The sequence below is a fragment of the Neovison vison genome, chromosome 1 (assembly GCF_020171115.1).
Source record: "Neovison vison isolate M4711 chromosome 1, ASM_NN_V1, whole genome shotgun sequence".
NCBI lineage: Eukaryota > Metazoa > Chordata > Mammalia > Carnivora > Mustelidae > Neogale > Neogale vison.
This window is the reverse complement of record NC_058091.1, coordinates 63,506,767-63,521,776: the sequence shown is the minus strand read 5'-3', so window position 1 is coordinate 63,521,776 and position 15,010 is coordinate 63,506,767. Positions and strand designations below refer to the sequence as shown.

General features: G+C 39.5%; 1 protein-coding gene across 1 annotated transcript; it reads left to right on the top strand.

Annotated features, from left to right (window-relative positions):
• Positions 1-1,178: 1,178 nt before the first annotated feature.
• Positions 1,179-5,777, top strand: SMIM28 (small integral membrane protein 28). Its single transcript, XM_044236836.1, has 2 exons — positions 1,179-1,289; positions 5,382-5,777. Exons 1-2 carry the CDS (start codon positions 1,179-1,181, stop codon positions 5,775-5,777), a joined length of 507 nt encoding a protein of 168 aa, XP_044092771.1.
• The last annotated feature ends 9,233 nt before the right edge of the window (positions 5,778-15,010 follow it).

Genomic DNA, 15,010 nt, shown 5'->3' with positions numbered 1-15,010 from the left:
TCCTCGCTCGTGCTCTCTCTCACTGTCTCTCTCTCTCAAATAAATAAAAAATAAAATCTTTAAAAATAAATAAATAAATAAATAAATACATGTGTATCTTTCCTCAAAAAAAAAAAAAAAGGAAAATAAAAGGTATTGAAAACAACGGCATTTCCTCAGAAATTGGGTATCAAGTGAAGTGAGTTCACTACCCCATCCCCGAAACCTATCCATGGGACACCATGGCCAGTGAGGAAGAATTCTAATTTAGAAAAAAATATCCTAGTTATTCTTTCAGCATCAAGACAGCTGCTTGGATGGAAATGATGCTTAGATCAGGATGTGGGTAGTTGCAATATTGAGTTGTCATGAATTGAATAAATATTTGAAACTGAAGTTTCTTCCACTAAAAGAAAGAGAATCCAACCACCATGTCTTAAATGTTCAAGTCTTCAGAAATATGTTGAATTAGACATCCCAAAGTTATCTCAGTGAATATTCAAATTGAAAGATCCTTATTTTCAGATTATAAATAATTTTATAAAGTTCCCAAGATTACCAATAAGTATTGGTGATTTGATTTTTTTTTTAACAAAACCAGCAAATATTTCTTCCAAACAATCTGAGCTATTGTCTGTCTGGCTGCTGTACAACTTTATCATTAGCAACTTTCATCTAAATAATTCACTAAAATATTACAAAGGACTCTTACTTCTCCACCACATATCCCTTCCCTCTCTATCATAGAACCCAGAAATAATTAAAGGAAATTCAGCTTGGATAGTTTTTCTTGGTGAGCTGTTATCTCTGGAGAGGGATGTGGTGAGGGAAGGGAGAGGGTCTTATTTATATCTCAATATAAACAGCTTTTACTCACTGAGACCGTCCACAGCACTGTAATAACACTAATGCAGAGAATGTCTCTGTCTGAAATCTATTCTGTGTCTGATATCTGATGCCAATCCTCACAGTGATAAAGGCCACAAAAACAAATGCAGAGGCACTGAATTTAAATACAGCCAGCCCCAAGAGGTCTCTCTGGTTGGTTTCTTTTCCCGGTTGCCACGCATCAGAGAACGAGTTTACCAACAGCCATCAGCCGAGCACATCCAAGCTGGATGCAGGCCAAGAGCAAGCAGTATTGCTGGAGTCTGGGCAGTGAGGTGGAAGGGTGGTCGGTGCATCAGGCGGATGGAAACATGCGGGGACTGATGGCCAGCAGCTGGAGGAAGTTTGGCCACGCCGGTAGGGGGACATATGAGTGGTTAACGAGTGAACCAAGCCCATCTCTTCTGGAAACCCAGCTGCAGGTCTGTATCTATGACTTCAGCCTTTTCTTCTCCAAAGTGTCTTTGTCAGTTTTAAAACCAACTATGCCTAGATTTTTAGGATCTTAAAACTTAGTAGCAACATTTTACTTTATGAACAGAAATATTCATTCACTGACTGGCATGGTCTAAGAAAGTAATTGGAAAGTTGTATTCTTTGACCAAGGATGGATTCAAGTCAAACTTGCCACAAATATGTTCCAAGAACTCCAGATAGATCAAGTTTATCAAAGTACACCTGAAGGGAGGAGTCAACAAATCTTTATGCCTTGGTTTTAGGACTTTGTTCTTTGCACAGTGAAGCAATGTCTACATACACAATAACGAAGAGGCTCCCTGTGGCTTTAGAATGATGGTGTTTCCAGGAGTTAGGAGAAGCCACGGATCTTACCTCGGGCAGGGTAGCAGAGGGTTAAGGAGGTTTTTGTCTCTAAGAAATGCAGCAACTGCTCTGCTTTGTCTGGGAAATCACCAAAGAAGCCTCAATTTGAGGCAGCAGAAAGGAAAAATATTTGTAGAAACCTAAGAACTCAGTTTCATGATCAGGAGGGAAAGGAGAGATACTGCTGTTACACAAAGAGAGGAAAATTAACCTAATTTCTTGTTGTCTGTAAAATCAGCTGATGAGGTTCGTATTTACATTCTCCCAAACTACCTTTTACAGAAAGATATTTTTATATATTTATATATTATTTATATTTAACATTTATAATTGCATATATTTAACTATGTAGATCCTTCAACAGTCATGCTCTTCACTGAATAGTTCGAAAAATATTTCCTGAACAAGAATGCTGTCAATATATGCATCAAAATATTAAAAGTTAAGAAACAAATAACATTTGACTAGAAAAGTAAACATCCTTTCCGCATTAAAAAAAAAATCCAAAACAACTTGAACCAATATAACAAGAATTAGTAAAAGAGAAGATTAAGGAGACCATCATCATAAATTTGTCCTGTTGCTCTGTGCTTCTCTTAACTAGAAGAGGACAAGAGATAACACAAGAGGAGTTATCTCGAAAAATTGTCTGAATTTGCCATCTTAGATAAGTCTTTTGGTTCCACTTGATATTTGGATAAACTTAACCAATGGAAATACTGATTACAGGAGGGGACTGTGGCAACTAATTTCAAAAAAAAAATGCAACTAATACTGATAATACCATAAGTGGCATAGCCATAAACGACAGGATCTATTATACAAAATCTTTTAAATAGAACATTAAGTCTCTTTAAGTCTCTATACTCTATGCATCTTGAACATACAGAGTATTTAAAATTTGATACCCACAACCGTTTAGAAACTATTATCGTCCACATAATTGATGGAGAATGAAGAAAACTAAGTCATGCATAATGATCCATGTTTATCAAGGTTGAGTAGTGTTTAAATAGCTTTAATATTTTTAGCAATTCACCTGGAGAAAAAGCCTAAACATAGTTAAATTGCTTTGGAGTCCAACTTGACTTTTTACTAATGGTAGTAAATCATTTATGAGTTCATCTATGCTCATAGCTTTTGTAATCCAAGTCCTATTATATCACAACAGGTTTTAAGTTAATAGTTTTGATAGATTATGTATAAGAAAACAGAAAGAACCCATAATTTAGAAACAAAACAACACACACATAAAATCTATTGTTACTAAAATATTTTTTCTGAAAAAATATATTAAAATGTAAACATAGTAATGATAGTTTTATTTTCACTGCATTTTCTAACCTTAGCAATAAATTTCTAGACTTCTTCTAGTTATTTTTAGTATTTTATTTTCTAGTAGATTTAACCATGTGAGTTCCTGAGGTAAAAATACTTATCTGTTATTCACCAAGTGTTTTACACACATTGATTCATTAAATCATCATCCCAACCATTCAAAAAAGATATTATTTCCATTTCATAGAGAAGGAAATCCAGGCCCAAGGGGATTAATAAATGGTTCGTCATCATGCAAATATTAGAAAGTCCTACCAGAATTCAAAGCCAGCAAACCCTAAAAATGATACTCGGTTTCCAAAAACAAAAACAAAACAAAACACACTTTTAATTTTTACGCACTTTAAGCTAAAATATCTTAACTCATACCTTACCAAGGACAAAATATCTGGCAATATAAATACTAAATTAACTATCTGATTTTGAATCAACATAACATATAATTCTTCAGTAAGAAAAGGAGACAATGCAAACACCACTAGATAAGCCAGTCTTTTAAGAGGTCATGGCCACTGTCAAATAAATAAATAAAATCTTTAAAAAAAGAGTTCAGCAAAAGAGTACAGCAAAAGTTGTCCTTACCCCCCAAAATCAAGGCGAGATCCCTGACTCTCATAGTTTTATTATTATATTTTATATTAAATAAGTAGATAAAGAGCTTAGTATTTTGGTTGTTTGTTTGAAACACAATGTAAGGCTTCAAGGGTTTTTTCCTTCTGTTGTAGTGCATCCAAACACGTTTTTTGCTGTATGCTTCACATAAGAGAGAAGTTTTTAATACCTCACTATTGGCAGCTTTATTTAAAGTAACATCTCTGCAGTTGGGGACAGTATTTTTGGTGCTTCTCTGCCTTGCTGCTGAAGCATCATTTCATGGCGATTACATTCTTTACTCTGTCAGGAACCATCATTACCTTGTGAGCTAATATTGTAAAATCAATACCTCCTAGGTTGCTAAAGAATTTATCTGCAATTTTTTTTTAACTACTGAACTTTCACGAATATTTATTTTTTTATTTTTTAAGATTGTATTCATTTATTTGACAGAGAGAGACACAGTGAGAGAGGGAACACAAGCAGAGAGCGTGGGAGAGGGAGAAGCAGGGAGCCGGATAGGGGGCTTGGTTCCAGGACCCTGGGATCACGACCTGAGCGAAAGGCAGACACTTAATGACTTAGCCACCTAGGTGTCTCTGAACTTTCGGGAATATTTAATTTCGTGTTTGCATTGAAGTCTGACTGAGATGCGAAGTCAGATGATGAATATCATAAAAAGCACCAAATATGCTTACACTGTAGAGATTATACTCTAGCAACCAAAAAATTAGTGTTAATACTAGATAGAATCCACAAATGACTTCTACTCTCAAAGCACAGATATTGCAGAAATCTTCTCATATCTAGTTTAATAATACCCTAGACTATGTAGGGTTTTTTCTTGGGGGGGGGGTGTTTTTTTAATAAGATTCATTAAACTTTATTGTTCAATTCAGGCTTTTTTTCCCTCTTGACCAGATATAAACTGCATGTTGCAGGAATTTGGCTGCAATTCATCACTACACAGCCACTTAGAGAAATTTTAGGCCTCAATAGAATACAATTCTTTTTTTTTTTTTTTTAAGATTTTTATTTCGTTTATTTGACTGACAGATCATAAGAAGGCAGAAAGGCAGGCAGAGAGGAAGGGAAGCAGGCTCCCCGCTGAGCAGAGAGCCTGGTATGGGACTCCATCCCAGGACCCTGGAATCATGAACTGAGCAGAAGGCAGAGGCTTTAACCCACTGAGCCACCCAGATGTCCCTACAATTCTTTTTCTATAAAGGGTTCACAAGTTTCCATATTGATTCTACCAATATTGCAAAAACAAATGGAAGGAGTATTAAAATCTCATTCATCATAAACATCAGCGATCAATTCACATTTCAAATATTAATACGGCATATGAACACCTAATGTCAGAATTCATTCCAGAATTAAATAATTTAAGTTCCATAGGATACTTTTTGTGGCAATACCACATTATTGGTCTAATTCTAAATAAAATAAGTCCATAAAGAGTAAGAGCTCCTGTTCAAAGAATGCATAGTGAGCTGACAACTAAAACTCACTCTCCTGGTTCACTTTCAGGGAGCTATGGTAGGATGTCGTCAATATGTATTTTGACATCTCGATGCATCCTTTATCTCATCCATTTACTTTACTTCCCATGGGCTCAAGCCCACTGGCACAGAGAAAGGAGCATGGTGGTTTTCAGAGCGGTTAAGGAAGATAGGAATAAAAGATCAAAGAGAGGAGCTTCAGGAACGCAGAAGTCTTTCCTCCTCTCCTAACCCAGCCTCGTTCCCGAATTCCAGGGCACCCAGAAGATAAGCTCCACCAAAGACGACGTGGAGCCCTTCCTGTGCATCCTTCTTCCCGCGACCATCCTGCTCTTCTTGGCCTTTCTGCTGCTTTTCCTGTACCGTCACTGCAAGAACCCCCAACCCCAAGGGCAGGTTTTCAGCACCGACCCCCCAGCGCACCCTACAGCAGAGGAGGCCACCGACTTCCTGCCGGGCTTCCCCGGGAGAGGAGAGCAGGACTTCCCGTACTCCCCGGTGCCCCGGGAGGCGGCCCTCCTCTCCACGGGCCTGCCCCCCTCCTACGAGGAGGCCACCAGGAATCGCCCGGGGACGGGGACGGAGGTTCAGGAGGCCGAGGCGGGCCCCCCACCCTGTAAAGAGCGCTCCCCCAGCGGGAGAAGCGGATAGAAAGGGCAGCTGGGAACAGTCTAGAGCGCGGTCCTCCCGGAGCCAGCCGGGCCAGGGGAGCGGCCGGGAGGCCTCTGGACCTAAGAGACTCCTGGATGAATGGGCGCTTCAAGCTGGTATCATTCTGGTTAACCATTCTCAAGTTCCTTAGGGAAAATTTCTCCTAGGTTGTCGTGAGGAGGGCTAGGCTTATCTAAAATATTTAACACCCTTGAGGAAAAAAATAGGAAAATTCTATGTGAGGGGAAAAAAATAGGCTTTTGCCACCAAATACAATGGTTTGTCCTATGCATGCTCTTCAGGGTTTTATGGCTTCACTTTTATGTGAGGGCTTCAAGATGGCTGGAGAATTCTAGAAGGAAAATATCTCTAGAGCTGCAGTGGTCAGCTGTGTGGTTAAAAAATGGTAAAGTGGGGCTCAATATTAAGAATGAAGGTAGAGAGAGACATATGCAGACATTTTAGTTTTAAAAAACTAATAAAGCTCTCCAAAATTATCTCCTTCTTGATGTAGCCCTTGTTGATTTGTGCTCTAATTTGCCTCCTAAAATGGGAAAGGGACCCAGCTTTTAGGTGGGACAGTCTCCCACTAAAGCATCACGGCTTGTCCCTCAGTGCTATGGCAGGATATTATCTTAGGGGACACCATGAGCAACTGTATGGCCTACACCAAGCAGCAGTAACAGAGTAGATACTGGTTTAACACTGGAAAGCAAAGGTCAAATTTTCGGATCACACAGTAAGGAGAAACCTAGACTAGCTCTAACAGGGACCTCGTGAATCATATGGCCCAAACTTTTGTTTTACAGGTATCAACACTAGAATGAGGAGAAGTTAAGTAACTTGTCTGAGACTAAATACCTCATCAAGAGCTGGGATCAGAAGCCTCTCCCCTCTGGGCTAGAGCACCTTCCACTGCACCAGATGTTCTTCTAACAAAACTGCAAATGTGGAATTTCAGACCAAGCTCCTGGTTGGGCATCAAGGAGCTCAGTAGGAGGAGCCCAGCTTAGTTTGGAAGGGATGCAAATCTCCTTCCATGATTTTCAAATGGGGAGATAGAGGTGGGGCTTTTACCACACAGAATGCAGATCAGAAATCCCTTGGAGGTATTAGAGGAAGCAGGAGAATGATGTGGATGATTCTAGAACTTGTATTTGATACTCGAATTTGGTTGGTAAAACTCTTCTTTTGTTGTTCTTTTCATAAGGTTTGTTGTTCTTTTCGTAAAACCATGCGACACTTTGATGGCTAAAAATGAACAAATAACTTTTATTTTTTTACTTTTTTACATAAGCAGTTTTATGCTAGATATACAATGTGATACGGTTTTAGGAAGAAAACAAAGTAAGCCCAAATAGGATACATTTATTTCTAAATAGAATCTGAGAGAAATAATAGTATCTTTAAGGACTAATGTAAAATATAAGCTATTAGAATGAAGATCAATAAAATTTCTCTCAGAAAAATTATACTGAAAAATTCCCTGGTGGCCATTAAAGGAAGTAAGTAAAACAAATGGAAATGAAAAACTCAGCAGAGAGCCTTCTTCAAATTTTTATTTTTTTTTAAATCCTAAGGATCTAGTTCTGGGTGAAACTATGTTTATTCTTTTCCAACTCCTTTGCTAACCTCCATTTCTCCTCCTTTGCTAACAGAACCCTGATTTGGTTTGGGATCCTGAGGCCACTTGTGTAAGACAGACCAGATCCCTCCCAACGCCAGGGGAGGCATCATGAGAGTTAATCATAGTGATCTCAATTCCTCTACAGGAACTGATCAGATCTTTGGGACCTAAGGGGAGATAAATGCAGGAGAGAGTTTTTCTAGAAAAGATTGCCTCATTAAAAAACAAAAAATACACACACACACACACACACACACACGAGGAAATACTGTGCATCTTTGCTGGATGTTAATATGTCTCATGTAACACCTGGGGCTACTACAACCATCTTGCAACCATGAGGCAGTTAGTTCCAGATTTAGTCTGGGATGCCTGGGTGGTTCAATAAGTTAACCACCTGACTTCAGCTCAGGTCATGATCCCAGGGTCCTGGAATGGAGCCCCACGTGGGGTTCTCTGCTGAGCAGAGTCCTACATCAGACTCCCTGCTCAGAGGAGGGTCTGCTTCTCCCTCTCCCTCTGCCTGCTGCTCCCTCTGCTTATGCCCTCTCTCTCTCTCGTTCTCTCTCTCTCTCTCTCAAATAAATAAATATTTAAAAAAAGAAATAAAGATATTGTCATAGTGGATTAAAAACAAGACTCAACTATCTTGTCTACAAGAAACCCACAATAAATACAAAGACACATATACAAGAAAAATAAAGGGATGGAGAAAGAAATGCCATGCAAATACTAATCCCAAAAAATAGCTGCACTATATTAATTTCAGACAGAGCATATTTCAGAGCAGGGAAAGTTACCAGAGATAAAGAGTAGCATGATGTAATGATAAAGGGGTCAGTTCTCCAAAAAGACATCATCATTTTTTAAAGATTTATTTATTTATTTATTTGACAGACAGAGATCACAAGTAGGCAGAGAGGCAGGCAGAGAGAGAGCAGAAGGGAAGCAAGCTCCCTGCTGAGCAGAGAGCCTGATGTGGGACTGGATCCCAGGACCCTGGGATCATGACCTGAGCTGAAGGCAGAGGCTTTAACGCACTGGCCACCCAGGCGCCCACATCATCATTTTTTAATGCGTATACACCTAACTACAGAGTGTCAAAATACTTGAGGCAAAAACTGATAGAATTGCAAGGAAAACTGATAGATAGAAATCAAGGATGAAACCATGACTACAGCTGGAGATACCCCTCCATCAGAAACAGATCTACAGGGGGAAAATCAATAAGAACATAGTTGTGTTGAAAAATTACCACAAATCAACTGGATGTAATGGACTTCATCCAACAACAGCAGAATACACATTCTTCTCAACCTCACATGGAACATTCACCAAGATTGACCACATACATTCTTGGTCACAAGACACGGTGTAACAAATTTTAAAAAACTGATATCATACAATGTATGCTGTCAGACCACACTGGGATTAAACTAAAAAATCAGTAGCAGAAAAATAGCTGGAAAATTCTGAAATACTTAGCACTTACACAGCCCACTTGTAAATAATACACGGGACAGAAAAGAAAATTCAAGAGAAAATAAAAATATTTTAAACTAAATTTAAAGGAAAATACAACTTATCAAAATTTTTAGATGCAGCAAAATCAGTGCTTAGAGGGAAATCTATATTATTTAATGTATATATTAGAAAAGAAGAAAGATCACAAATCATTATTTAAGCTTCCACCTTATAAAACTAGAAGGAAAAGCAAATTAAATCCAAAGTAAGCAGAAGAAAGTAAGTAATAAAAATTAAACAAGAAATCAATGAATATTAAAATGAAGACAGGATATCAGCAGAGAAAATCAAGGAAACCAAAAGCTGGCCTTTTTTTTTTTTTAAAGGTTTTATTTATTTGACAGAGATCACAAGTAGGCAGAGAGGCAGGCAGAGAGGAAGGGAAGCTCCCCGCTGGGCAGAGAGCCCGACGCAGGAGACCATGACCCAAGCCAAAGGCAGAGGCTTTAACCCACTGAGCCACCCAGGCACCCCCAAAAGCTGACTTTTTTAAGATAAATGAAATTTTTTTTTAAAAAGAGAGAGGATACAAATTATTGATATCAGAAATAAAAAAGGAAACATCACTACAGATTCCATGGATGTTAAAAGGGCAAAAAAAGAAATACTATAAACAACTCCATGCCCATTTGATAACCTAGAAGAAATGAACAAATTCCTTAAAGTATATAATCTGCAAAAACTCATGCAAGAAGAAACAATTTGCATCAAGCTCTATATATTAAAGAAATTGAAGCAATAACAACCTTCTAAAACATCATCAGGAGACTGGGAAGGTCACCTAAATCAATATTCTTCAAGGAATGAGCCATGAAATGGTGCTAGCTCACAAACTATTTGTCACCGATCTGAGATAAAATAACTAGAGAAATTGACAGTAAGTGTTTAAAAATGTCATAGGAATTCAACATTTTTATAAAATCCATGCACATCTTCAGTAGACTCATCTCACTGAGCATGGTATAGACCAACTAAATTCTTGTTGAACTCATGGGTTAAGATCCACATAGTGAGCTGCCTAGTCTTGTGCAGTAGAATCACATATTGGTTCCTGATGAACTAGAAAGTATTTCTTAAAGGGAGAAGACTCTTCATCACAGACAGCTTGAGAAGCACTGGTCTAGAAGACGAGATGTCCCGGGCATTAATGTTAAACTTCTCCTCCATCTGGAGCCAAGTCAATCTGCCACTGACCTCTCCCATGCTTGGAACTCATTCTGAACATGCAGACCTGAACAAAGTCAAGTGTGAAACTGCCTGGAGAGACCATTCTGCAGGACCCATGAGCACTAAGAGCTTCTTGGTTCATAGGTGTACGTTAGGTTGGGGCTGTGTGGCTCCTCCTCTCAGAATTGAGAGCACTGAAACACTGAACACCTCTGTTCTAAAAAAGTCATTAGGGAATCAAGTCCCATTCCTACCAACTCTTCCATTTCTTCTAAATCAAGAAATAATGTAATAATGTATGGCAACACCAAAAGCCCCATAGGTAAGAGCTTTTTGAGAGTGAGAGCTATCTAGCCGCAGCAGAGCTGATGGTCTCTTTTTATTTCAAAGCATGAACCTTTTAAAATCAGTATGAAGATCCCTCTCCTTTGTTTTTATAACTACTCCCCACAGTCTCAGAAGTGATATCAGGCCTCATATTGATTAGGATCAATATTTTAACTTTTCAAGACATTCTCAGTTTTAGACTTCAGCCTTCTATTCCTTGACCCCACATCTGTGGCCCATTAGAAAGGAGCTTCACAGGTGCTCCTGAAAACAATGAGTTACTATCAATGCGTCTGAGCAATTCTGACTGGCATTCATTCAACTTCTTCAAGCAAGTATGTGTCAGGCCCTGAGTAAAGTGCTTCGTGTAAGAGGGGCTTCAATGGGTTGTCTTGATATCTCAATAATGGATGAGTATTATAATTCTCACCAAAACTAAAGGAGAAGCCAGGCAAATTCAAAGGCTACACTTCCTGTTAGACTACCAAGTTTCTACCCATTTTACAGTTGCCATATTTGAGATAGTGGCAACTCTAAAAAGACCAAATATTTAATTATATTATGGATGCAAGAGTGGCCCCAGAGTAAACAATGCCTGACTAATAAGATAGACCAGATAGACCAAGATAGACCAGAACCACAGTTTGTGCATTACTAAAACCCACCAACATCTACTATAGCACTTTACATAGAAGGTAATTTTTCAGTTATTATCCTAAAAACCATGTCAACACCACATTTAGTGGCACAAAAAAATAACCATTTAATTATGCTCCCAGATTCTGTGGGTACTGCAAGGACAGCTTATGTCCACCCTGAGACCTCTGGGGCCTCAGTTTGGAAGAATCAAGGATGTCTGGTGGTGACTCAGTGGTGGTGGGCTGGAGCTGTCCGAATACAAGGTCACTCACATGGGTAGGGTCGATGCGTACTGTCAGCCCAGACACAGGGCTCTCCACGAGCTGCTTGGGCTTCCCTTCGGCATAGTTGTTGAATTTTAAGATTAATTGTCCCAAAGAAAATCAAGTGGAAGTTCTTAATGGTCTAGCCTCAGAAGTCACACAGGGTGACTCATCCTGGAGTCACAAACCTTCCCAGTTTCAAGGAGAGGAAGCATAGACCTCTATCTCTCGATGGGGGGGGGGGGGGTGTGGTGGGGTGGGGCAGGTGCGGTGGGGTGGGTGGGGAGGATGTATCGAAGCCACATTATAAGGACAACATGTTGGTTGGAAGATAATCTGGCCATGTCTTTGGAAAAAAACTGCTCTAAGGATGGACTAATCAATGAATGACTAAACGGTATCAGTAATGAACATCAGCAACTCTCTCCAATAGTTAGTTGACTTCTTCTTTGAAAATACAGTGTGATTGAACTTTTCCACCCTCTTGAGGTTAACCAAGGCCTATGATTTGCTTTGGTCAATGAAATATGGATGGAAGTGACTTGTGTAACTTTCTGCAGGAAGCATTTATTGTTGATTCTCCTCGTTCACAGATTCTGTATGTGCAAGTACACTGACTTGTTGGTCTGTATTCAGAACTCCAAAGCTCACATCACCTTCTTGGTCACTGGTGGACATCTGCCTGTGGAGAGCTGTGAGAAATTCTAGCCACGCGAGGCACACATTCCCAACTCAGGTTAAATAAGGTGGAGCTCTCTGCCTTCTAGTCTCAGCTGTCATACAGTAAATAAGCCTTTTTTGCAGTCTATTTAGTTCTGTGGTTTTTTGCATTTTTGTGCTTCTTATTGATTTTGTTGCTTAAAATGGCCTCCAAACATAGCACTCAAGTGGAGGAGATACATGTGTTATATAAGCTTCATTAAAGTACGAGATACAATGTTGTTGGTGAAGATCTCAATGTTCATGAACCAACAATATCTATTAACTAAGGTCTTTTTATACAATAATGCATATAAAACAAGGTTACTTAGTGATTAGTTGGCAAAGATGTTGTGACCGGAGGTTCACAGGAACCTATATCTGTATTTCCTCTGGAATCAATAGTTCAGGATTCATTAATTCAATGTTCGTGATGGCTTGATTTTTTTTTTAAGATTTATTTATTTATTTGTCAGAGAGAGAGAGCACAAGCAGGGGGAACATCAGGTGGAGGGAGCAGTAGGAGCCCGATGAGGGACTCGGTCCTAGGACCCTGGGATCATAACCTGAGCTGAAGGCAGAAGCTTAGCTAACTGAGCCACCCAGGTGTCACTCATGGTGACTTTATAGAACAAAGCTGCTGCAAGTCATGAGAACTGACTTCGGCCACTGCTTTAGGGCTGTGCAGGCTTCCTCCCCTGCTGGGGTGAAGTGGAGAAACCTGTTCTCACGCCCACCTCGCCCCCAATGGCACCATCACATGTGTTGTAAAGCTTCAACAGAGTATCTTTTTCATAATGTCATACAAACAGTGACTAAATATGTGCTAATAGAACAATTTTGCCATAATTAATCAACAAGAAAACTAGCTAGATCATTTTGACATATGGGTATAAAACTTGAGCCTTCTGAATCTCATTAAATTCATGCTAACTGAAATCCTATTATTCTGAAATAAATCCTTTTCTTTCCCTCCTTCTGTTCTTCTACGTGGCTAATTATCACCTTATAAATATAGATAACTCAACTGAGTCACCTGCTGTTATCTTCATTAATTGGGCATTCCACACCCTATTAAATGAATGTCTCCAAATTCAGCCTCAGGTTTTCTACAACTGCAGATGAAAAGAACAACAGGAATCATAAACAATGTAAATTATTTCTTTTTCTCTTAAACCATTCTGAGAAGTAGGGGCGCCTGGGTTGCTCAGTGGGTTAAGCCTCGGCCTTTGGCTCAGGTCATGATCTCAGGGTCCTGGGATCCAGCCCCGAATTGCATCTGGCTCTCTGCTTAGCAGGGAGCCCGCTTCCCCGCTCTCCCTGCCTGCCTCTCTGCCTGCTTGTGATCTCTCTCTCTGTGTCAAATAAATAAAAATCTTAAAAAAAAAAAACTTTCTGAGAAGAAAATTATATTCCCAACTTTGCCAAGTCCCTTAAGCAGAGGATCACATGTGATAGCAGTTAAAATAATCAGTCAAAATTCATTATTTTGCCTTCACTAAAGAATTCAAACTTAGATCAGCATAATGATAAAATTGATGTAAACACTAGCAAGTATCATGTGTCCACTTGTTAGGACAGGGAAGGGGAAAGGAGAAAGAGGACATCAATTGTTTTAAAAACAGTAGGATCACACAATGGGATGGTTGTCAGCAATAAAAAAGAATGAAGCGCTGATACGTGCAACAACACAGATGACTTCTGAAGACATTACACTCCGAGAAAGATGTCAGTCACAAAAGAACACATGTTATTTTCCACTTAAATGAAATGTCCAGAATGGGCAGATCCACAGAGATAGAAATAAATTAGTGATTGCCAGGGGCTGGTTTTGGAGATTGGGAGTGACTGCTCAATTGTATGGGGGTTTCTTTTTGGAGTGATGGAATGTTCTGGAATTAGATAGTGATGGTGGTTGTATACCGTACTGAAAAATACTGAAACCCACTGAACTGTATACTTTAAAGTAGTGAATCTTACATTATGTGAATTGTAGCTCAAAAAACCCTTATTTTTAATCAGGCATGCACAATAAGATGGCTATAATCGAGAAGCAAAGTGATAACAAGCATTAGTGAGGGTATGGAGAAACAGAATGTTCACAGCCTGCTGATGAAAACCTAAAAGGGTACACCTACTTTAGAAAACAGTCTGGCTGTTCCTCAAAAAGTTAAATGCCGTATTACCATTTGACCCAGCAAATCCCACTCCTCGGAATTCACTCAAGAGAAATGAAAACATGTCCATACAGAAACCTGGGCAAAAATGTTTGTGGCAGCATCCTTCATAATAGCCCAAAGCTTGAAATCACTTGAATGTCCATCAACTGATGAAAAATATTTATCCAATGGAATATTCTCAGCCACCAAAAGGAGTGAAGCAAGGATGCATGCTACAACATGGATGAAACCCGAAATATTTTGCTCAGTGAAAGAAGTCAGCAATAAAGGACCACACGCTGCATCCTATATGGTCTGTATGTTCACATCCCCCCAAAACTCATGTTTTGAAAACCAAATGCTCCCTGTGATGGTATTAGGAAGTGGGGCCTTTGGGAGGTGATAGGTCAGGAAGGGTTAGTGCCCTTATAGAAGAAGCCAGAGAAAGCTGCCTTGCCCCTTCCACCTTGTAAGGACGCCACCAGCAGTCTGCCTCCTGGAGAAGAGCCTGCACCGAACTTGCTAGCATTCTGATCTTGGACTTTCCACATCCAGAACCCTGAGCAATAAGGTTCTGTTCCCTATAAGCCCTGAGAGATTGGGACCTTAAGACACTGCATTATTTCATTTATATGAAATGCCAGAAAAAGCAAACCTATAGAGAGAAAAGGGAGATTAGTAGTTGCCTATGGCTGGGGAATGGGGAATTGGGGAGTGATGGCTAAGGAGTATGGGGTTTGGAGTCCAGGAAGAGGTGATAATAATGCTCTAAAATTGATTATAGTGGGGCACCTGGGTGGCTCAGTCAGTTAAGCGGTTGCCTTCTGC

Bases quoted from the DNA above. Each gene is read 5' to 3' on its own strand.
- SMIM28 (XM_044236836.1), top strand. From the start codon at position 1,179: ATGCGGGGACTGATGGCCAGCAGCTGGAGGAAGTTTGGCCACGCCGGT. The intron at 1,290-5,381 runs GTCTGTATCTAT...CCCGAATTCCAG, and splicing joins TTCTGGAAACCCAGCTGCAG to GGCACCCAGAAGATAAGCTC.